This window comes from Puma concolor, unplaced genomic scaffold (assembly GCF_028749965.1).
Source record: "Puma concolor isolate L17-30 unplaced genomic scaffold, mPumCon1.1.hap2 unalloc_scaffold_31, whole genome shotgun sequence".
NCBI classification, from domain to species: domain Eukaryota; kingdom Metazoa; phylum Chordata; class Mammalia; order Carnivora; family Felidae; genus Puma; species Puma concolor.
This window is the reverse complement of record NW_028240238.1, coordinates 308,028-331,133: the sequence shown is the minus strand read 5'-3', so window position 1 is coordinate 331,133 and position 23,106 is coordinate 308,028. Positions and strand designations below refer to the sequence as shown.

Genomic DNA, 23,106 nt, shown 5'->3' with positions numbered 1-23,106 from the left:
TTTGAACAGAACCTTGAATGGCTATGACGTGTCATCGGATAGACATCTTGGGAAGAATATGCTTGCAAAATAGAGTGAGTGAAAGGCAAAATGCAGGAGAAATTTCTTTGGTATCTGTAGAGTAGGAAACTAGAGCCAGATTTAGGATTTTGAAGGCCTTGGATAATATGCCAAGCTACCGTGTTATCACAGCAGTGCTCTAGGACAAACTTTAGACTGCACCAGGGTCACTTGGAGGCCTTGTCAGAACACAGGTTCCACCTCCACAGTTCCTGATTCACTCAGTCCGGAGTAGAGCTGAGAATTTGCATCTTGAGTAAGTTCCCAAGTGACTCTGATATTTGAGAACCACTCCTGGAGAATTAATCTGGTGACTGTGTGCAGTATAGATTAGAATGGGAGAGACCAGAGATGACAATGCCAGCCAGAAGATGGTGGTACCCATGTAGGTGGAAAGTGAGGGACTCGGCTGAAATCAATGGAAATAAGAGGGTCAACTATAATCAAGAATGGGTGTTTCCAAATAAAAATCCAGTACCATGTTGTTTTTTTGTTGGCCCCACTTGCAACTGAAGCAGTTGATAAATTCATAGAGCGTTTAGGCAATGTACAACCAAAAATAAATTTCTATTAATATGATAATATAATTCTGAGTTCGTTCAAAGTTAGGTATTGATTAGAGGAGTAACTTCTTTTCAAGTTAAATGAAAAGGTATCTTTTATCTCTTCTGGTATTGACTTGGTGTCGAGAAATACAACTAAACCAGGAAGGTGTGCTAATGTGAGAATATCCCTTTTAATATTAGAAATTATATGTGGAGATCACAACTTTGAGCTCATAATTTAGAAATTGATGAGGCCACAGAAAGTCATTTAATCAATTCTTCTGCTCTCAGGAAAGATTACTTCCAAGATCTATCAAGATCTATAGTTGTATGTTTTATGTATGAAGATCACAAAGGTGAGACTCTTAAGAAAGGTGAGGGCAGGGTTAGGGGCTCTGGAAGGTTCAAATAACAATTCCTAATACTCAGAGTTTAGCCAAAAGCTACTTATTCAATACTATCATCCTACTAATTAGATATCTTATAGCTAATTGAGGCAATATTTTCCTTTTCCTTTTCCTAGAGATTTATCCTGCAATAAAATACAATATATTGAAAGACGTGCATTTGAATCCCTACCTTTTTTGCAGTTTATGTAAGTTACAAATATAATTTCATTATATTTGGAATTTTTATTAAACTTAATTGTAAACCTCTTTGTTATTCACTTTGAATGAATGAAACTTTATTAGTCGAAAGCTACTAAAATTATGTAGCAAATCTTTTTTGTCTGTGGCAAAGTTTGGTGTGAGAGTTATTATAGAGGTCAGAGTGAATCGTTCTAGAGCAGCAGTTCTCTGCCAGGGTGCTTTTGCATCCAGGTGACACTTAGTAGTGTCTAGAGACATTTGTGATTGTCAGACTGTAGATGTGCTGCTGGCATCTAGTGGGTGGAGGCCAGGGCTGCTGTCACACCCTACAGTTCACAGGGCAGCACCCCCCCCCCCCCATAACAAAGATTATCCAACCATAAATCTCAACAGTGCTAAAGTTGTGAAACATTTTTCTAGAGAAATAAACTTACTTCTCTAGAAAAAAATACTTACTTAACACAAGTATTTATTGAGCATTTACTGATTTGTATCTAATGCACCACATGTATAAACATGAAAGTATAAATCTTTCATGCAAATATTTTTTTAAAAAGGCAAGCATCTTTCATAGTGAGATTTCTTTAGTGTATGGAGAGAGTATTGTGGTTATGTTTCGTTATCTATAAATTAGAATCACTGCCAAAGGATAAATATTCTGAAAATATCTTGTTTTTCTTCTTCATTTGTGTCTTGTTTTTTTGTTGTTGTTGTTGTTTTTTTGTTTTTTTGTTTTTTTTTTTGGTGTGTGTAGAAATCTTCGTTACAATTTACTCATCAAACTGAGCTTTGGAACATTTCAGGCCTGGCATGGAATGCAGTTTTTACACAAGCTGTAAGTGAAATAGAAAATGAATACATGTAAAAAAAAAAAAAAAAAAACTACATGTAAAAATATCATACAGTGATTGGTTAGGTGTGTGTTAATAAACCCAGTATGAATTCTGGAAAGTAGGTCTTAAAATCCATTTTTTTTTTCAAATGAGGAAACTAAGGTACAAAGAGGCCAAGAGACTTGTCTTAACTCCTAAATGGCACTCTCTGCCCTCCCTCGTACCCAGCTTTGTGTGGGCAGTGAAGGCCCCAAGCAAGTAACACCCAAGTCAGTATTATCATGGGAATTCGTGACAGTGATGCTTCCCCAAGGTGTGCGTGGTCCTTGAAATCCACTTCTGAATTTAACTTTGATTCTGGCTCACGTGCAAGTTTCCTGTGCAAAAGAGAACTGCGAAGAACTAAGTTTAGCACAGAGTTCTCCAGGCAGCAAAAGGTGTGGGTGCTTCCTCAGCCATCAGGAAAGCAGCAAGAACTCCTGAACACCTGCCACAGGGCACTGCTCTCCATGTGCTTTCTTTCCTGACCACTCTTCAGTTAAGAAGTGTGTGACTCCCTTTCAGCCGGGACATTCTGTGATTTCTCTGTCAAAAAGCAAATCATACTGGGCATGTTCAGTGGCCTGAGGGGGATGTTGAGACTCAAGGTTGAAGACCCTCCACTAAAGCAGACGCTGGAAAAGACTGGCTCACTGTCTTGTGGTTCAGAAATCCGATTTCACAGCTTATCTTCCGTTAGATGAAAGTGTTTACGGTGTGTCTGGAGCTGGAGTAAGTTCCTGCGGGTGCCCAAGAGCAGGGGCCTCCTCTCTCATTAATTTGCTGATGCCTAACTTGGGGAAAGAATACTGAGGGTCAGTTTTTTGTTTTGCCAGCATGCCAGAGAACGGGCTCATTGAGTTTCTCCACCAAGAGGTTTTAGTGGTGTCAATATAATGTCTTAAAAGTCACCACCTCTACTAAGCATCTTATAACACCAAGAGTCTCTTCTAAGAATCTGAATTTCATAGTTATGTAGGCAATACAGGACAAAATAGGGTGGAATCCGTTGATAACAATGAATGAATTCATTGAAAAACAATCCGTGCCACGCGCACTCTATGTCGACAATGTACTAAGTACCGGGGGTACAAAGAATATACAGGGACTGTCCCCAAGAATCTTTCATACTGGAAAAAGGAGAAAAAGATGGCCTTTTTCTTGTAATTTACTAAGATATTTGTAAACTGATGGAAACCCCTGTCTTGCCCGACTGAGATCTCTATCAGTTAACCATTTGTTTTCTTTCCTTTCCTTTGTCCTCCAGCAGCCAGAATGACACATATCCCACCTGGGGTGGGGGCATGTGCTAACTTGTATTTTGCCCTCAACTTGCCCCATGCTCCCTCATCAATCTTACATGACAGAGAAAGGTAATTAAAGAACCAGAGCTAGCTGGTATTGAGAATAAATTAATACTCATGCCATGTGTGTTATGCCCAGAATTCGTGATCCCCAAATACCGCCAGGGAGCCGAGTCCGGTGTAAAAGCAAAAGAGCCTTTATTGGAGCTAGCTCGAGCTCAATCCCCTACCTGCACTGTCGAAGCTGTGAGATACCCGGGAGAGAGAGCCAGTTTCAAAAGGACAAAGGTTTTACTGGTGCCTAGTGGCAGTTGGTGAGGTAATGGCTGCGGCCTCAGCTGATTGGCTGGGGAAGGGTCCTGGGGAAGAGTCCTGTTAGGCAGTTGGGGGGGGGTTACTCAAGGGGAGGAGGTGTGGTCAAGGTGAAGGACACAGAACAAGATGGAGTCGGCCGGTGTAGGCCCGCCCTTTCAATGTGGTTTGAATAGAGCTGTACTACTAAAACGAATTCACAGTTAACTTCCAAAACATTATCACAGTACAGTAAGTGTGTATTGGAGGTTGGGCTCCTTGTTTGGGGCCAAACTTTTCTTTTCTTTTTTCTTTTTAACGTTTATTTATTTATTCTGAGAGAAAGAGAGCGTGCGCAGGGGAGATGCCATCCCGTGAATTCAGTCACGTTATTACCTATGTGACTTATTACTGGGGTGTTTATAAGTTGAAACAGTATTTTCTCCAGCATTAAATAAGTTTGTAAACCTTTTGGGCCCCAGCTGAGGTGGATTTATCTTGAACTGACTGGAGCTTAAACTTCAGGTCTCCTCACTTACATAGGCCCCTTCCAAAGTCTTGGGAGGGACCCTCGCAATTCCTGTACGCATAATTTTGCATGTTTTGATGAGGCAGGATTTCCCAAAGTAGATGAGGTTCAGACCCTACAAGGCCTTGATTCACCCCTGGGTTTCAGGTAATTATATCTCAGTAAGTTTTTTGAATGAAGCCTCTTAAGTTATTGATAAACACTGAGTGAACACGTTAGCGGTGTGGTAAAGTCTATTTTGAATCTGAAATCCACCTCAAAGCCATGCCAAGAGTTTATTAATAAGGTACCACTTTTTGAATGGTAGTAATAATCCTGTTTCTTTCAGATGAAATCAGGAATGAAATATATTATGGAAAACCAACAGTGGTTGATAATCCTAAATGTTAAGTATAGTTTTTTTTTTTTTCCTGACTTTAAAGTGCTTCTCCTTCATTCACCTACACAGGTCCAGACTGGTGGCTTATTTTAAAAAATTCACTTCATTGGTTCTAACAGTACGAGCTCCATGATTTTAGAAGCTGAAGGACTCTACGATGTAGAAAGGCTGTACCTTATCGGGATAGAGCACATTCACATGCTGGCTCGTCTGTGGCGCATCCGTATTGTGCCAAGAACATAAGCTCTAAGGGAGAATAAGGAAAATCTAAGCCTTGCCCCTGTTGAATTATTGTTGAGAATATCATTGAGGTAGGTGTGGCCACCCTCTGAAGGCAAACTCGAGCCCCAGTCACAGACACGCCCTAACGCTCCCCCAGTCAACCGGCATCTGCTTCCTTTTAGACAGCTGTGTGCCCACAAAAGTTGACACACTTCAGGATATTGTCATCGCTTTTTGGTATGTACTGGAAATCCTGGCAGCTTCTTCTCAGATTCAGAAAGGCATAAACGTTAAGGATGAAGATAACAACTCAGGGCTGTCCTTTTGGGGTGATTTAGGGTAACTTTTATTATTTTCCGTGTGTGGTAGTTCAAAAGCTTTGCCATAGTCATACCCAACTATTACTTTTCTTCTCCCAGCTGCATCTGAGTCTTCCCACGTATATACCAAGGCATCTTCTTTCTCTGGGAAGCATGGTAGTTGCTCCTCCGCCCCATATCATTTCTTTAATACCGACCTCTATTAGGTATTTACTGCGCTCCGGCACTATGCTAAGACCTTTCGCTTGTGCTGCAAGTAAGACAATGTGTCTTAAACTCTTAGAATAGAGCCTGGCACGTGGGAAGTGCTCCGGACGTGGCCCCTCACACGGCACTTCATTTTCGTTTTTCCAGCAACTCTTGTGACACAGGTAGTATTATCCTCATTTTGGGGATGAGGAACTTGAAACTCAGAGACATCGGGTGACTTGCCTAGGTTCACACTGTCAATAAGTGACAGAACCACTTCAGAAGCTTCGCGAGTAATACAATTCCGCATTCCCTGGCACTAGGTAGGACCTGAATGACAACTGGCCTTTTGGGCGTCGTCCCTTGGAGTCAGCTTCTCACTGGAATAGGACCTTTCGAGCAGGGAGCTCCTTTTCCCTATGCTTCTGGAGTTCCTGGCCATGCCACCTATGGGCATCCCCAGGCTTCCTGCTCACCGCCTGGTGCAACTATCACATCGTCACTGCTAGGCACCCACTCTGTGCCCAGCCTTATGCTAGGTGCTTTGCACATGCTCTTTCCTTTAATCCTCAAGTTGCCTTATGAGGTAAATGCTGCTAAAAGGACTCGGAGACGTTCGTTACTTAAGTCCCTTCACCAGGAAGTGACAGCCAGAATTCAGACCTAGGTCTGCCTGATTCCAGGGCCCTTGCTTCTTGGGCTGGTCCTCACTGCCAGAAACTCCTCTTCAAGGCTATTCTCAGAACTTTAATTAAAACATAGGCTCACCATTTCAGATTCTTTAGGCTTCGCCCCTCCCCCCGCCCAACCCCTGAGAAAGGATTTACGTGATGCCCTTAGATGTCTTGCATTGAGGAGCTTCCCATGGGGAGTCACGTTCTCATGGCTCATGGACCTATGTAGATGAATAAAGGAAAGGGGTTATTCTATCCCCAGGTACTTCAAACAGACTGGAATAGGGTCTAGATCACTCCACTTATCTCTTCAACTGCTTTCCTCCAACGAGCCAGTTTTCCCTCCATGCCTTGGGATTCCAGCGTAGAGAGTTTGGAGTTTGTCCTATTTGAAATTTATTTTCACTGCCTGCTTTGGACATTTTTTCAGCTAAAGCTGTTAGGATTTCAGTACATTCAGGACAGTGGTGACAAGCTTCAGTCCTCAAGTCTTCTCTGTCTCCTCAGTTAATAGAAAGGAAACGTAGCCCATCTGTCTGGACCTCTGTAGAAGAATTTGGAGAAAAAAAAAATAACACGTAAGAAATGTTCCCTTATTTTGTGAGCTACCTTTAGTCTGTCCCGTTGCTCTGCAACAGAAAGCTTTTGCAAAAATACTTGAGTTTTCCTCTTCAAATAAGATACAGTTTTTTAAAAAACAAAAGAATACCTAGAACAGTATTTCTTCAACTTTGATTATGAGACAGTCTTTGAGGATAACTGTTGTTATGTTTGACTCCCATAAAGATAAGCCCACGAATATCCAAAAGCCAATAGACTGAGTCAGCACACCTTTTATCTGTAAGATGAGGGAATTGAACGGAAATGGAGATGATCTCTAGTGCAATGTCCACCGTTCGTTCGTATCGCAGTCTGTGGAAAAACAATTGCTGTCGGTCCAGCAGAGGTAACCTGTCGGGTCAGTTCTCATTCTCCCCTTGGCTCAGGCACAATAGCTCCATGAAGAAAAGGCGGCACTAAAGACAGGAGGAAATAGGATAATTTGGAGTGGCCTGTATTTTGCTTTCACTACAGATAAACACGGGGCATTCATCTCAGCAGGAGGGCTGCCTGGGTAAGAGGAAGCACTGAGCCGATGGGTATAAGGCCATGGGTGAGCTACCAGGAAAGAGGGGGGGACAGTGGGGGTAGAGCACTGAGATAGTTGGGGGGAAGGATAACGAACTACTAAATTGTTTTGGCTGCATAACTCTTCATAGTCTTTCTTAATAGGGAGCCGGGGGTGGGCGCGGGGTGGGGGGGGGGGGAGCAGTGGGCAGGGGAAGACACACACGTGGAAGAGCTTACTTGCACAGAGCCCACCAGTAAGCTTGTAGGTATGAATGCCATTGTTATTGTTTCAAAGCCAAAGGACATTCAGAGCCTCAAGGTTGAGGAACTGTGTTTAACCAGACATGTGACACTCACGTTCTTTCTCTTCATAACATTGTCTGACTGGATATTAACTAGTGTTACACAAACCCGACATGTTAATGGGCCTGAAAAAACGTAGAAGAATGGGCTGGAATAGGAAGAATAGGGGAGTTTCCAAGGCAGGAACAAAAACGCATGGCTCCCAGCCGCACCGCTAACTCCCTCTGACCTCCGTTGTGGAAGAGTTTGAATCTTCGCTCCCCTTTTCTCCACCTACTAACATGTTTATCTTCTGGCAACTGGTTCTCTATTTATCACAACGTGGTTCTTTTTTTTTTTTTTTTTTTCAAATTGAGATATAGAATATGCATAATAGAATATGCAACGTTATAAAGTATATAGTGCAATGGTATACTTTGATAGACAGTAATCACTGCTAATTCCAGAACATTGTCATCACCCCCCTCAAAAGAAATACCATACCCATCAGCCTTTACTCCCCATTCTCCCCTCCCCCCAGGCCCCTGGCAACAACTAATTTACCTTCTGCCCCTATGGATTTGCCTATTCTGGACATTTCATCGAAATGTGTGTCTAGTTTCTTTCACATAGCTTGTTGGCTTCAAGATTTATCCGGTTGTAGCATGTTTCAGTACTTCATTCTTTTTTCAATGTTTATTTATTTTTGAAAGAGAGCGCACACACAAGCGGGGAAGGGGCAGAGGGAGAGGGGGACAGAGGATCCAAAACCACAGAGCCTGATGTAGAGCTCGAACTCATGAACTGTGAGATGACGACCTGAGCCAAAGTCAGATGCTTAACCGACTGAGCCACCCAGGTGCTCCAATCACATTTTGTTCATCCATTCGTGAGTTATTGGACATTTGGATTATTTTGACTTTTTGGCTCTTATGAATAATGCTGCTATGAGTATTCATGTACAAGTTTTTGTGTGGTCATATGTTTTTAATTCTCTTGGGTACGTACCTAAGAGTGGAATTGCTGGGTCATGTAGTAACTCTATATTTAACCCTTTTGAGGAACTGCCAAACTGTTTTCCACAGTGACTACACCATCTTACATTCCCACCAATGTATGAAGATTCTGGTTTCCCCAAATCTTGCTACCACTTATCATTGTCTCTCTGTTCGATCATAGCCATCTTAGTGAGTGTAGAGTAGTATCTCATTGTAGCTTTGATTTCTATTTCCCTAATGACCTAAGACATTGAGCATCTTTTCATGTGCTTATTGGCCATTCATGTATTTTCTTTGGCGAAATGTCTCTTCAAATCCTTTACCCATTTAAACATTTGATTATTTGTCTTTTTCTGAGTTTTAAGAGTTCTTTATATATTCTGGATATTCTGGATACTAGACTTGTATCAGACATATGATAGTTTTGGGTTGTTTTTTTATTTTTAAATAAAGTCCAGCTTACCTATTTTTCCTTTGGTTTGTTGTGCTTTTTGTGTCATGTCTAAGAAACTGTTGCCTAAATCCAAGGTCATAAAGATTTCTCTCCTGAGAGTTTTATAGCTTGAGCTCTTCCATTTAGGTCTTTGACTCATTTTGAGTTAATATTTATATATGGTGTGAAGTGTAGGAATCCAACTCCATTATTTTGTATGGGGATATACGGTTGTCCCAGCATCATTTGAAAACACTAGTCTTCCCACATTGAATGGTGTTGGCACCCTTGTTGAAAATCAGTGGGCCATAAATGTGAGGATTTATTCCTGGACTGTCAGTTCTGTTCCATCAGCTTACATGTCTGTTCTTATGCCAGTACCACACCGTGATTACTGTAGTTTTGAAGTAGGTTTTGAAACCAGGGCGTGTGAGTCTCCCCATTTGGTTGTTCTTTGTCAAAATCGTTTTGGAGCCCCTGGGTAGCTCAGTTGGTTAAGTGGCCGGCTCTTGATTTCAGCTCAGGTCATGACCTCACAGTTTGTGAGATGGAACCCCGTGTTGCCATCTGCACTGACAGCATGGAGCCTGCTTGGGATGCTCCCTCTCCTTCTCCCTCTGCCCCTCCCCTGCTCACACTTTTCCCCACTCACACTCGCTCATGTTTGCTCTTCTGCACGGGTGTGTATGCTCGCTGTCTCTCAAAATGAATAGATAAACTTTTTTTTTTTTTTTTTAAAGATCATTTTGGGCTATTCTCGGTCCCTTGAATTGACATACAGATTTTAGAATTAGCTTGCCAATATTTGGAAAGAAGTCAGTTGGGGTTTTGATAGGGATTATACTGAAACCACAGTTCAATCTGGGGTATAGTGCCATTTTAACAATATTTTCTTCTGATCCGTGAACATGGCATATCTTTACGTTTATTTCAATCTTCTTTAATTTCTTTCAACAACGTTTTGTGGTTTTTAGTGTGATTCTTGCACTTCTTTGGTTAAATGTTTTCCTAAGTATTTTATTCTTTTGAGTACTGTTATACATGGAATTGTTTTCTTAATTTCATTTTTGGAATAGTCATTGCTGATGTATAGAAATAAAGCTAATTTTTACATATCGATCTTGTGTCCTGTAACCTTGCTGAACTCATTTATTAGTGCTAAGGTTTTTTTTCTACATTCCCAGGAATATGTCTTGTGGTCTTCTAGTTACCCAGGAAGATGTTGGAGCATTTCAAAGTCCCTATGGACATCTCATTTCTCAGCTTTTCCCTTTTAGGCTTTTTGTTTAGGCTATTTTTTGTCTTGTGATCAATTGCCTCACATAGCTGCCAGATTAAAACATTTATCTATAATTGTTTTCAAAAAAGGCCCCTTGGGAAGAGGCTATTTTAGCACTGTGCAGTTCTCAGTGAGGTCAAGGGCAAGGCTTTCAAGTGAAGTTTTTTAGGGACCCCACTAGACAGGTAAAACAATGACAGTTTGTTCTTTGGGAATGAGGCTTTAAGGAACTTCAGCTCCATTTTGTTCCCCTGGGATGTGGGCAATTTTTAAGGTTATCATCAGGATGGAGAGCAGAGGTTGAGGACAAGTTAAAACAACAGAGCTCACTGTTCTTATAGAAATTAGTAATTTTTTCTTTAATACATGCTCTCCGGGTTGCTGCAAGCCCATTGGTTAAAATTTCCAAAGTTCTGAGAAAGTTGATTTTGACCATTTTTGCTAGTTGTTGTTGTTGTTGCTTTTACGGAAGGATGAATTTTCAGACGTCCTTCCTCTCTCATTTTCACTGATTCACCTGTAACAGGGCTTTAAAATCTCTAAAGTCTCAGGGCACCTGGGTGGCTCAGTTAACTGCCTGACTCTTGATTTCGGCTCAGGTCATGATCTTGCGGTCATGGGATCAAGCCCCATGTCAGGCTCTGCACGGGGCATGGAGCCTGCTTGGGATTCTCTCTCTCTCTCTTCCTCTGCCTCCCTTCACTCATACTCTTGTACTCTCTCTCTCAAAAAATAGAATAAAAAAATAAGAAATGAAATCTGTAAAGTCTCAATGATCACAGGCTAATTAAATACTTAATCATGGGAGATGATTAGAGGAAAGGAATAAAAATAGAAAATGTAATTCTTAGAGAAGCTCTCCCAGATGGAGAGATGAAGTTCAGCAAAGTGTTTCTATATTTAATGCTCTCAAAGTTAAGTTTAAGGTAACGGCTATTTTAAACCCCCTTTTTTCCATACAATTTAAATACAGGCTTTGGAGTCAGAACTGAGTTCAGATTCCATCTCTGCTTCTTGACTGGCTGGACAAACTGGGACAAATTATACAACCTCTCTGTACTTCAGTTTCCTCACTTGTAAAATGGGGTAATGATGTATCTATCACATAAGGTTATTGTGAGGTTTAAATGTGAAATGCTGATCACAGATGCCCCATAGCTCAATAGTATTGGTTGTGATGATTATCCTTATAATTTTGCAAAAGTACAGTGATGATTCTTGAGCAGAGTCAACCTAAAGGCAGATTTTCTTTTCTTTCTTCCTGTTTCCTTCACTTTATTTTTGCTGTAAAGAACTGAGAAGAAAATCTACTCAGCATTTTGGAATAAAAACTTGTGTCAAGCAGTGACAAAATGTTATTTATTCAACAAGCCTTCACTAAGTAACTAGTAAATAACAAGCACTCTGTCAGGCACAGGGACAAAAATGACAATAGAGTATGGTCCCTGCCCTCAGGGAGCTGGCAGTCCAGGAGATGGATAAGGAAACGGGATCATATGCCACCTAACAAAGGCTGTCATAGGAGAATACACATGGTGGGGGTATAGCTTTCACCATTTCCTCTTAGATTAATCCCTTTGTCTTTGGCCCCCAAACTGAGGAATTGGTCCTATTTTTGTCTTTAACCGGGTGTTTTAAACTGTGGAATTTTTTACATTTCTAGAGATAAAGGAAAAGCACCTAGAATTATAGAGGACACTAGAAACAGTATTTCCTACAGAGCCTGGGCTTCCTACCAGCATAGTCACTTCTAGGGTTTTCAGCCCAAAAAGTTCTTTGGCATATCTTGGCTTTGCTGTCCACGTAAAAAAAAAAAAAAAAAAAAAAAAAATTTTTTTTTCTCTTTCTGTTCTCCACTTTATCGTCCAGAGAGCTGGGTAGTTCCCAAAGGAAGAGTGCTTTACAGAATGTAAGGGTGATTTATAGGCAAAGGCAGAAAATGATTAGTTTTAACCTTCCAGTTCCATACCCCCAAAATGAACATAAACGTTCGTGGTAGTCATTACTGGAAATGCAGATCATTTTAATTCCATTGCATTTTTCAGAATTATCAGTCGTAACCCTCTGTCAGCTGTTGAAGATTCCTATCTTTTTAAGTTGCCAGCATTAAAATATTTGTAAGTATTGCAACAATCTCATGGCTCATGAGATGATTTCTGATCTTTTTTGTTGTCATCAAAAGATTAAGTATTTTGCGTTTTGGGAAAAAGTCCTAATTTAAGTTTTAACTCGGTTATTGAAATAAGCATTATTAGCAAAGAAAAAACGTATATGGGCAAGATAGCCTGCAGAGGAAGGAATAGTATTGAAGAACACATAAGAGACATGGGACTTGCAGATGTAGGTAGAAATACCATTTATCTCAAAGTGGAAAGTGGAGTAAGGTGTATATTAAAAGAAAAAAAGACTAATCAAGAGAGGTGGATGCAATTGAGAATGAAAATGAGGATAAGAGTAAAAAGGATTGTACTGTTGAGCACCAAGGTGATTAATTTGATGATGCACATAAAATGTCTTCATTGGGAGTTTTCTGAAATTATTGTCCATAGCAAGAAAACTCTTGAGCTGACTTGACAAAGAAGCCAGAATTGAAGTAACCACATGTTGTTAAGTATCTTTTTAGGTACAGAATTTTTATCCTTGGGTTCAAATCACGCATGTTTGGGCTTTCTCCTTCAGAGACATGGGATCAACACAGGTGTCACTTACAACAGTTGAGAGCATCCTCATGATGACCCTTGAATTTGGAAACACTGTAAGTTGATTTTTCTTATGTGTATTTTCACTTAGTTGTTGATTTAGATTTGTTTTATTGTCTTCTTAAGTCAGATTTATTGAGGTATAAAATTTACTCTTTTTAAGCGTACAGTTTGATGAGTTTTGACAAACGTGTAGTTATGTAAGCACCACCACATTTGAGACGTAGACCATTTCTGTCACCCCAAAAGGCCCCTATGTGCCTTTGCAGCCAATCCCCTTTTGTCACCACCAGCCCTGGCAACCACCAACCTAATTTTTGTCCCTATAGTTTTGCCTTCTCCACAGTGTCTTATAAATGAAATCATACAAGGGGCACCTGGGTGGCTCGGGCAGTTAAGCGTCCGACTTCAGCTCAGGTCATGATCTCGCGGTTCGTGAGTTCAAGCCCTGCATCGGACTCTGTCCTGACAGCTCAGAGCCTGGAGCCTGCTTCGGATTCTGTGTCTCCCTGTCTCTCTACCCCTTCCCCATTTGCCCTCCATCTCTCTCTCTCTCTCAAAAATAAATGAACATTAAAAAAAATAAATAAATGAAATCATACAGTATGCAGTCTTCTGTGATTGGTTCCTTTCAGCATAATCCTTTTGAGATTCATCCATGTGTTTTTTTAACTTTTTTAACGTTTATTTATTTTTGAGAAACAGAGAGCATAAGCAGGAGAGGGAGAGAGAGAGAGAGAGAGAGAGAGAGAGAGAGAGAGACAGACACACACAGAACCCGAAGCAGGCTCCAGGCTCTGTCAGCGCAGAGCCCAATACAGGGCATGAACCTGCGGAACATGAGATCACGGCCTGAGCCAAAGTCGGTCACTTATCTGACTGAGCCACCCAGGCACCCCAGAGACTCATCCATGTGTTTGCACATGTCAGTAGTTCATTTCCTTTTTATTGCCGAGTAGTATTGCAGTTGTGAGGATATACCAGTTTGTTTATGCGTTCATCAGTTAATGGGCATTTGAGTTGTTTCTAGCTTTTTGGCCTTTATGAATAAAGTTGCTTAAAACACTTACATGCAGGTCTTCGTATGAGCGTATGTTTTCATTGGGGGAGGGGGGGAGGGGGTAAAATACCTAATGGCAGGATTGCTACATCATATGCTAAGTGTATATTTAACTGTTTAAGAAACTGCTTACCTGTTTTCTAAAGTGGATGTACCATTTTGCATTCCAGCCTGCAGTATATGAGATCTTCTATCTATCCTTTCTTCTAATGTCTTGATCTATTTTTCATAAGGTGAATGTTGGCCTTAAAATTGAGTTGGGAAGTAGTCCCCTCTCTTCAATTCTCTAGTACAGTTTGTGCAGAATTGGCATTATGTTTTCCTTAAATGTTTGCTAGAATTCACCAGTGAAGCCATGTGGGCTTGAAGCTTTCTTTGTGAGAAAGTGTTAAACTACAGATTTTATTTTTGTAATAGTGCTACTTAAATTACATACTTATTTTTTGGAGTAGTTCATGTCTTTCAGGGAATCTATTTCATCTTGAAGTTATTGACATAAAGTATTTTATAATGTTCCCTTATTATCCTTTTAGTATCTGTAGAATTGTAGTGATGTCATTCCTCTCATTTTTGATATTGATAATTTGTGTCTTCTCTTGTCTTTTCTTGATAAATCTGGCCAGAAGTTTATCAGTTTTACTTATCTTCTCTAAAAAGTGCCTTTTCATTACACTGACTTCTCTATTTTTGTTTTCCTTTTTAAAAATTTCTGCTTTGATCTTCATCATTCCATTTTCTCTCCTTACTCAGTGATGAATTTCCTTTTCTTTTTCTAGTTTCTTCAAAGTGGACACTGGGGGGGGGGGGGGGGCGCCTGGGTGGCGCAGTCGGTTAAGCGTCCGACTTCAGCCAGGTCACGATCTCGCGGTCCGTGAGTTTGAGCCCCGCGTCGGGCTCTGCGCTGATGGCTCGGAGCCTGGAGCCTGTTTCCGATTCTGTGTCTCCCTCTCTCTGCCCCTCCCCCGTTCATGCTCTGTCTCTCTCTGTCCCAAAAATAATAAATAAACGTTAAAAAAAAAAACTTAAAAAAAAAAAAAGTGGACACTGGGGAAGATGAATACTATATGAGCAACATCCCACATGTTGACATGTGTTTTCAGTTTCAGTCGGTACAAAATCGTTTTTAATATCCATTTTGACTTATTTGACCAATAGGGTTCCTTAGGAGTGTGTTGGTTAGTTTCTAAATATTTGGAGATTTTACAGATCTGTTAATTTGTTATTTAATTCCATTCTGGTCACAGAACAATATGTTGGATGACTGAAATCCTTTTAAATTTATTGAGGCTTGTTTTATAGCCAATGAATTCTGGTAATAGATGAGAATATGGTCTATTTTGATAAATATTATGTGCCCACTTGAAAAAAAATATGTAGTCTGCTGATTTGGTGTGGAGTATTCTATAAATGTCAACTAGGTCAAGTAGGTTGGTAGTATTTTTCAAGTCTGATGTATCATTACTCATTTTCTATATATTTTTTCTGTCAATTATTGAGAGAGGGATATTGAAATCTCCAACTATAATTGTGTACTTTTGTGTCTCTCTTTCCTATTCTCCTTAATATATTTGGAAGTTCTATTATCAGATACATAAATTTTTAAGTTATGTCTTTTCTATTAGTTGACATTTCTATCACAATGGAATAACCTCATTTATCCCTGGTAATATCTTCGCTTTGAAATTGACTTTGTCCTATAGTAAATATAGCCACTCAAGGTTTCGTTTGATTAGTGTTAGCAAAGCATAATTTCTTCCATATTTTTAACCTACTTATATCTTTGTATTGAAGATGAATCTTATAGACAGCATATAGTTGGCTTTTGCTTTTTTATCCAGTATGACAACTCTATCTTTTAATTAGGTGATTGCACCATTTATAGTTAATGTAATTATTTATAGGATTACATTTAAAGCTACTGTCTACTCTTTCTATGTATCCCATCTGTTCTTTGTTTCTTTTCTTTTTCTTTTTCTTCCTGCTCTTGGGTTGATTTAGTACGTTTTATTATTTTTTGGTGGGGGGATAAATAGTTACAACTCAGGTTTTGTTATTTTAGTAGCTGTTTAATGGTTTGTAGTGTTCATGTTTAACTTATCACAGTCTATCTTCAAATGATATGATATGATTTCATGAATAGTATAAGAACCTTACAATAAATAGTGTACTTCCATTGTTCCCCTCCTGACCTTTGTGCTATTGTTTTCATACGTTTTACTTTTAGCACACCATATTATTTTTTTTGTTTAAATAGTCAATTATCTTTTTTTATTTTTTATTTTTGAGAGAGACAGAGTGCAAGTGGGGGAGGGGCAGAGAGAGAGGGAGACACAGAATCTGAAGCAGGCTCCAGGCTCTGAGCTGTAGACACAGAGCCTGATGTGGGGCCTGAAATCACAGACTATGAGATCATGACCTGAGCTGAAGTCAGATGCTTAACTGACTGAGCCACCTGGGTGCCCCTCAATTATCTCTTTTATTGAAGTATATATAGATCATGTAATATTAAATTAGTTTCAGGTGTACAACACAGTGATCTTTTATATACATTATGAAATGCTCACCACAATAAGTATATTACAGTATTATTGACGATATTCCCTATGCTGTACTTTTCATCTGGTGACTTATTTATTTTATAACTGCAAGTTTGTACCTCTTAACCCTTTTCACTCATTTTGTCCATATCCCTAGTTTGTTCTCCATATTTACAAGTGTTTTCTCTTTTTTGTTGTTGTTTATTCATTCATTTGGTTTTTTGTTTATTTTTTGTTTATTTTTTACCTTGTTTTATATTTTATTTTTTATTTATTTATTTTTTTAATATATGAAATTTATTGTCAAATTGGTTTCCATACAACACCCAGTGCTCATCCCAAAAGGTGCCCTCCTCAATACCCATCACCCACCCTCCCCTCCCTCCCACCCCCCATCAACCCTCAGTTTGTTCTCAGTTTTTAACAGTCTCTTATGCTTTGGCTCTCTCCCACTCTAACCTCTTTTTTTTTTTTTTTCCTTCCCCTCCCCCATGGGTTTCTGTTAAGTTTCTCAGGATCCACATAAGAGTGAAATCATATGGTATCTGTCTTTCTCTGTATGGCTTATTTCACTTAGCATCACACTCTCCAGTTCCATCCACGTTGCTACAAAAGGCCATATTTCATTTTTTCTCATTGCCACGTAGTATTCCATTGTGTATATAAACCACAATTTCTTTATCCATTCATCAGTTGATGGACATTTAGGCTCTTTCCATCATTTGGCTATTGTTGAGAGTGCTGCTATAAACATTGGGGTACAAGTGCCCCTATGCATCAGTACTCCTGTATCCCTTGGATAAATTCCTAGCAGTGCTATTGCTGGGTCATAGGGTAGGTCTATTTTTAATTTTCTGAGGAACCTCCACACTGCTTTCCAGAGCGGCTGCACCAATTTGCATTCCCACCAACAGTGCAAGAGGGTTCCCGTTTCTCCACATCCTCTCCAGCATCTACAGTCTCCCGATTTGTTCATTTTGGCCACTCTGACTGGCGTGAGGTGATATCTGAGTGTGGTTTTGATTTGTATTTCCCTGATAAGGAGCGACGTTGAACATCTTTTCATGTGCCTGTTGGCCATCCGGATGTCTTCTTTAGAGAAGTGTCTATTCATGTTTTCTGCCCATTTCTTCACTGGGTTATTTGCTTTTCGGGTGTGGAGTTTGGTGAGCTCTTTATAGATTTTGGATACTAGCCCTTTGTCCGATATGTCATTTGCAAATATCTTTTCCCATTCCGTTGGTTGCCTTTTAGTTTTGTTGGTTGTTTCCTTTGCTGTGCAGAAGCGTTTTATCTTCATAAGGTCCCAGTAATTCACTTTTGCTTTTAATTCCCTTGCCTTTGGGGATGTGTCGAGTAAGAGATTGCTACGGCTGAGGTCAGAGAGGTCTTTTCCTGCTTTCTCCTCTAAGGTTTTGATGGTTTCCTGTCTCCCATTCAGGTCCTTTATCCATTTTAAGTTTATTTTTGTGAATGGTGTGAGAAAGTGGTCTAGTTTCATTCTTCTGCATGTTGCTGTCCAGTTCTCCCAGCACCATTTGTTAAAGAGACTGTCTTTTTTCCATTGGATGTTCTTTCCTGCTTTGTCAAAGATGAGTTGGCCATACGTTTGTGGGTCTAGTTCTGGGGTTTCTATTCTATTCCATTGGTCTATGTGTCTGTTTTTGTGCCAATACCATGCTGTCTTGATGATGACAGCTTTGTAGTAGAGGCTAAAGTCTGGGATTGTGGTGCCTCCTGCTTTGGTCTTCTTCTTCAAAATTACTTTGGCTATTCGGGGCCTTTTGTGGTTCCATATGAATTTTAGGATTGCTTGTTCTAGTTTCGAGAAGAATGCTGGTGCAATTTTGATTGGGATTGCATTGAATGTGTAGATAGCTTTGGGTAGTATGGACATTTTGACAATATTTATTCTTCCAATCCATGAGCAGGGAATGTCTTTCCATTTCTTTAAATCTTCAATTACCTTCATAAGTTTCCTATAGTTTTCAGCATGCAGATCTTTTACATCTTTGGTTAGATTTATTCCTAGGTATTTTATGCTTCTTGCTGCAATTGTGAATGGGATCAGTTTCTTTATTTGTCTCTCTGTTGCTTCATTGTTAGTGTATAAGAATGCAACTGATTTCTGTACATTGATTTTGTATCCTGCAACTTTGCTGAATTCATGTATCAGTTCTAGCAGACTTTGGTGGAGTCTATCGGATTTTCCATGTATAATATCATGTCATCTGCAAAAAGCGAAAGCTTGACTTCATCTTTGCCAATTTTGATGCCTTTGATTTCCTTTTGTTGTCTGATTGCTGATGCTAGAACTTCCAGCACTATGTTAAACAACAGCGGTGAGAGTGGGCATCCCTGTCGTGTTCCTGATCTCAGGGAAAAAGCTCTAGTTTTTCCCCGTTGAGGATGATGTTAGCTGTGGGCTTTTCATAAATGGCTTTTATGATCTTTAAGTATGTTCCTTCCATCCCGACTGTCTCAAGGGTTTTTATTAAAAAAGGGTGCTGGATTTTGTCAAAGGCCTTTTCTGCATCGATTGACAGGATCATATGGTTCTTCTCTTTTTTTTTTTTTGTTAATGTGATGTATCACGTTGATTGATTTGCGAGTGTTGAACCAGCCCTGCACCCCAGGAATGAATCCCACTTGGTCATGGTGAATAATTCTTTTTATATGCCGTTGAATTCGATTTGCCAGTATCTTATTGAGAATTTTTGCATCCATATTCATCAGGGATATTGGCCTGTAGTTCTCTTTTTTTACTGGGTCTCTGTCTGGTTTAGGAATCAAAGTAATACTGGCTTCATAGAATGAGTCTGGAAGTTTTCCTTCCCCTTCTATTTTTTGGAATAGCTTGAGAAGGATAGGTATTATCTCTGCTTTAAACGTCTGGTAGAACTCCCCTGGGAAGCCATCTGGTCCTGGACTCTTATTTGTTGGGAGATTTTTGATAACCGATTCAATTTCTTTGCTGGTTATGGGTCTGTTCAAGCTTTCTATTTCCTCCTGATTGAGTTTTGGAAGAGTGTGGGTGTTTAGGAATTTGTCCATTTCTTCCAGGTTGCCCAATTTGTTGGCATATAATTTTTCATAGTATTCCCTGATAATTGTTTGTATCTCTGAGGGATTGGTTGTAATAATTCCATTTTCATTCATGATTTTATCTATTTGGGTCATCTCCCTTTTCTTTTTGAGAAGCCTGGCTAGAGGTTTGTCAATTTTGTTTATTTTTTCAAAAAACCAACTCTTGGTTTCGTTGATCTGCTCTACAGTTTTTTTAGACTCTCTATTGTTTATTTCTGCTCTGATCTTTATTATTTCTCTTCTTCTGCTGGGTTTAGGCTGCCTTCGCTGTTCTGCTTCTATTTCCTTTAGGTGTGCTGTTAGATTATGTATTTGGGATTTTTCTTGTTTCTTGAGATAGGCCTGGATTGCAATGTATTTTCCTCTCAGGACTGCCTTCGCTGCGTCCCAAAGCGTTTGGATTGTTGTATTTTCATTTTCGCTTGTTTCCATATATTTTTTACTTTCTTCTCTAATTGCCTGGCTGACCCACACATTCTTTAGTAGGGTGTTCTTTAACCTCCATGCTTTTGGAGGTTTTCCAGACTTTTTCCTGTGGTTGATTTCAAGCTTCATAGCATTGTGGTCTGAAAGTATGCATGGTATAATTTCAATTCTTGTAAACTTATGAAGGGCTGTTTTGTGACCCAGTATATGATCTATCTTGGAGAATGTTGCATGTGCACTCGAGAAGAAAGTATATTCTGTTGCTTTGGGATGCAGAGTTCTAAATATATCTGTCAAGTCCATCTGATCCAATGTCTCATTCAGGGCCCTTGTTTCTTTACTGACCGTGTGTCTAGATGATCTATCCATTTCTGTAAGTGGAGTGTTAAAGTTCCCTGCAATTACCACATTCTTATCAATAAGGTTGCTTATGTTTATGAGTAATTGTTTTATATATTTGGGGGCTCCGGTATTCGGCGCATAGACATTTATAATTGTTAGCTCTTCCTGATGGATAGACCCTGTAATTATTATATAATGCCCTTCTTCATCTCTTGTTACAGCCTTTAATTTAAAGTCTAGTTTGTCTGATACAAGTATGGCTACTCCAGCTTTCTTTTGGCTTCCAGTAGCATGATAAATAGTTCTCCATCCCCTCACTCTCAATCTAAAGGTGTCCTCAGGTCTAAAATGAGTCTCTTGTAGACAGCAAATAGATGGGTCTTGTTTTTTTATCCATTCTGATACCCTATGTCTTTTGGTTGGCGCATTTAATCCATTTACATTCAGTGTTATTATAGAAAGATACGGGTTTAGAGTCATTGTGATGTCTGTATGTTTTATGCTTGTAGCGATGTCTCTGGTACTTTGTCTCACAGGGTCCCCCTTAGGATCTCTTGTAGGGCTGGTTTAGTGGTGACAAATTCCTTCAGTTTTTGTTTGTTTGGGAAGACCTTTATCTCTCCTTCTATTCTAAATGACAGACTTGCTGGATAAAGGATTCTCGGCTGCATACTTTTTCTGTTTAGCACACTGAAGATCTCGTGCCAATTCTTTCTGGCCTGCCAAGTTTCAAAAGAGAGATCAGTCACGAGTCTTATAGGTCTCCCTTTATATGTGAGGGCACGTTTATCCCTTGCTGCTTTCAGAATTTTCTCTTTATCCTTGTATTTTGCCAGTTTCACTATGATATGTCGTGCAGAAGATCGATTCAAGTTACGTCTGAAGGGAGTTCTCTGTGCCTCTTGGATTTCAATGCCTTTTTCCTTCCCCAGTTCATGGAAGTTCTCAGTTATAATTTCTTCAAGTACCCCTTCAGCACCTTTCCCTCTCTCTTCCTCCTCTGGGATACCAATTATGCGTATATTATTTCTTTTTAGTGTATCGCTCAGTTCTCTAATTTTCCCCTCATACTCCTGGATTTTTTTATCTCTCTTTCTCTCAGCTTCCTCTTTTTCCATAACTTTATCCTCTAGTTCACCTATTCTCTCCTCTGCCTCTTCAATCCGAGCTGTCGTCGTTTCCATTTTGTTTTGCATTTCGTTTAAAGCGCTTTTCAGCTCCTCGTGACTGTTCCTTAGTCCCTTGATCTCTGTAGCAAGAGATTCTCTGCTGTCCTCCATACTGTTTGCAAGCCCAGCGATTAATTTTATGACTATTATTCTAAATTCACTTTCTGTTATATTATTTAAATCCTTTTTGATCAGTTCATTAGCTGTTGTTATTTCCTGGAGATGCTTCTGAGGGGAATTCTTCCGCTTGGTCATTTTGGGTAGTCCCTGGAGTGGTGAGGACCTGCAGGGCGCTTCCCCTGTGCTGTGGTGTATAACTGGAGTTGGTGGGCGGGGCCGCAGTCCGACCTGATGTCTGCCCCCAGCCCACCGCTGGGGCCACAGTCAGACTGGTGTGTGCCTTCTCTTCTCCTCTCCTAGGGGCGGGATTCACTGTAGGGTGGCGTGGCCCATCTGGGCTACTTGCACACTGCCAGGCTTGTGATGCTGGGGATCTGGCGTATTAGCTGGGGTGGGTAGGCGTATTAGCTGGGGTGGGCAGGAGGGGCAGGCTTAGCTCGCTTCTCCTTAGGTGATCCACTTCAGGAGGGGCCCCTCTTCTGTGGGCCTCTCATCTGCGCTTGGCTCCGGAGACTCCGTTCTGCTAATCCTCTGGCGGCTTTCTGGGTTATTTAGGCAGGTGTAGGTGGAATCTAAGTGATTAGGTCCCAAGTTTAAATGTCAAATCTTTCCAAAGAAATTGGAAACTGCCCAACCGCAGGAGAAGAGCCTAGACGAGGTTGAGAGTGTGGGGAAAAAGTTCCTGAGAGTGAACAAGGTCATCAAGGGCCCAAAGGGCATACGGAAAAGGCACTTAAAAGAACTGAGACGTCAGAACATCCAGAGGAAACAGAACGCCCAGCCGTCTGTGGAGAACATGGCCAAGGAAAGAAGGCTCAGGAGACCATCCCCAGGGGAGCTTCACGTGGCGCACAGGCCCAGCAAATTAATGGGAAGCTCCTTCAATACAGAGCCTTCGTTCGTAGAGGAGCACAAGGCAGCGGTCTCTTCTTTCCTGAAGCAATACTCTTTGGGCAGGCCTTCTGCCACCCCCGCTCCAAAATCCCCACCTGACGTGAAAAAAAAAATCAAAAGACTTCATGTACAGCGTTTTTGTTTTAGAAGATGCAAATGCTAGAGTTAGAAATATGAAGGCTTTCGGGCCAGCCTCACACCCCAGAAAAACACACCGCTTCCATAAAAGTCGCTCCCATGTGGTCCACAGAACACCCTAGGCCAAACTGAATCGAAAGTCCAGAAAGGAAAGTTCACTCAGTAATAGACAGCTGCTTGCAAAGAGGCCTCCATCCTCTGCAGTCAGGAGCCTCATAAATTCCCCTTCACGAGAGGATTTTTCATCTCCGGGAGAACTGAGTCCTCAGAAAAATCCTTTTCCAGAATTATTTGCTCCTTCAGGAACTTACAGAGAAAACACTACTGCAGAGAACGCTACTGCCCAAAATGTTTCTGACGAAAATATTTCTACAGGAAACACTACTGTGCCAGCACAAACCCTCCCTGAATTCACAAACCGTAAGAATCTTTCCACTGCTAATTCTACTGTTACTGCAGACAACTCTATGCCGACCGTTAAACAAACCAATGATACACAATGGGAATACCACAATGCGGGCACTGGCTTGCCCCCAAAAGCCACAGGCTTCACTGTG

General features: G+C 40.5%; 1 protein-coding gene and 2 long non-coding RNA genes across 3 annotated transcripts in view; 2 read left to right on the top strand and 1 right to left on the bottom strand.

Annotated features, from left to right (window-relative positions):
• The window catches only part of LOC147571290 (uncharacterized), a 46,713-nt gene that overhangs the window by 11,847 nt on the left and 11,760 nt on the right, over positions 1-23,106 (top strand). Inside the window, 2 exon segments of the mRNA XM_086696456.1 lie at positions 22,104-22,514; positions 22,516-23,104. Of these exon segments, the coding sequence (XP_086552582.1) occupies positions 22,104-22,514; positions 22,516-23,104 (1,000 nt within the window).
• Positions 1,972-6,996, bottom strand: LOC147571292 (uncharacterized). The gene is made up of 3 exons (XR_015247528.1): positions 6,807-6,996; positions 2,722-6,519; positions 1,972-2,028 (listed from the first exon to the last, which is right to left on the bottom strand). It is a non-coding gene; the product is annotated as an uncharacterized LOC147571292 (long non-coding RNA).
• On the top strand, positions 8,725-9,917 carry LOC147571291 (uncharacterized). Its single transcript, XR_015247530.1, has 2 exons — positions 8,725-9,028; positions 9,654-9,917. It is a non-coding gene; the product is annotated as an uncharacterized LOC147571291 (long non-coding RNA).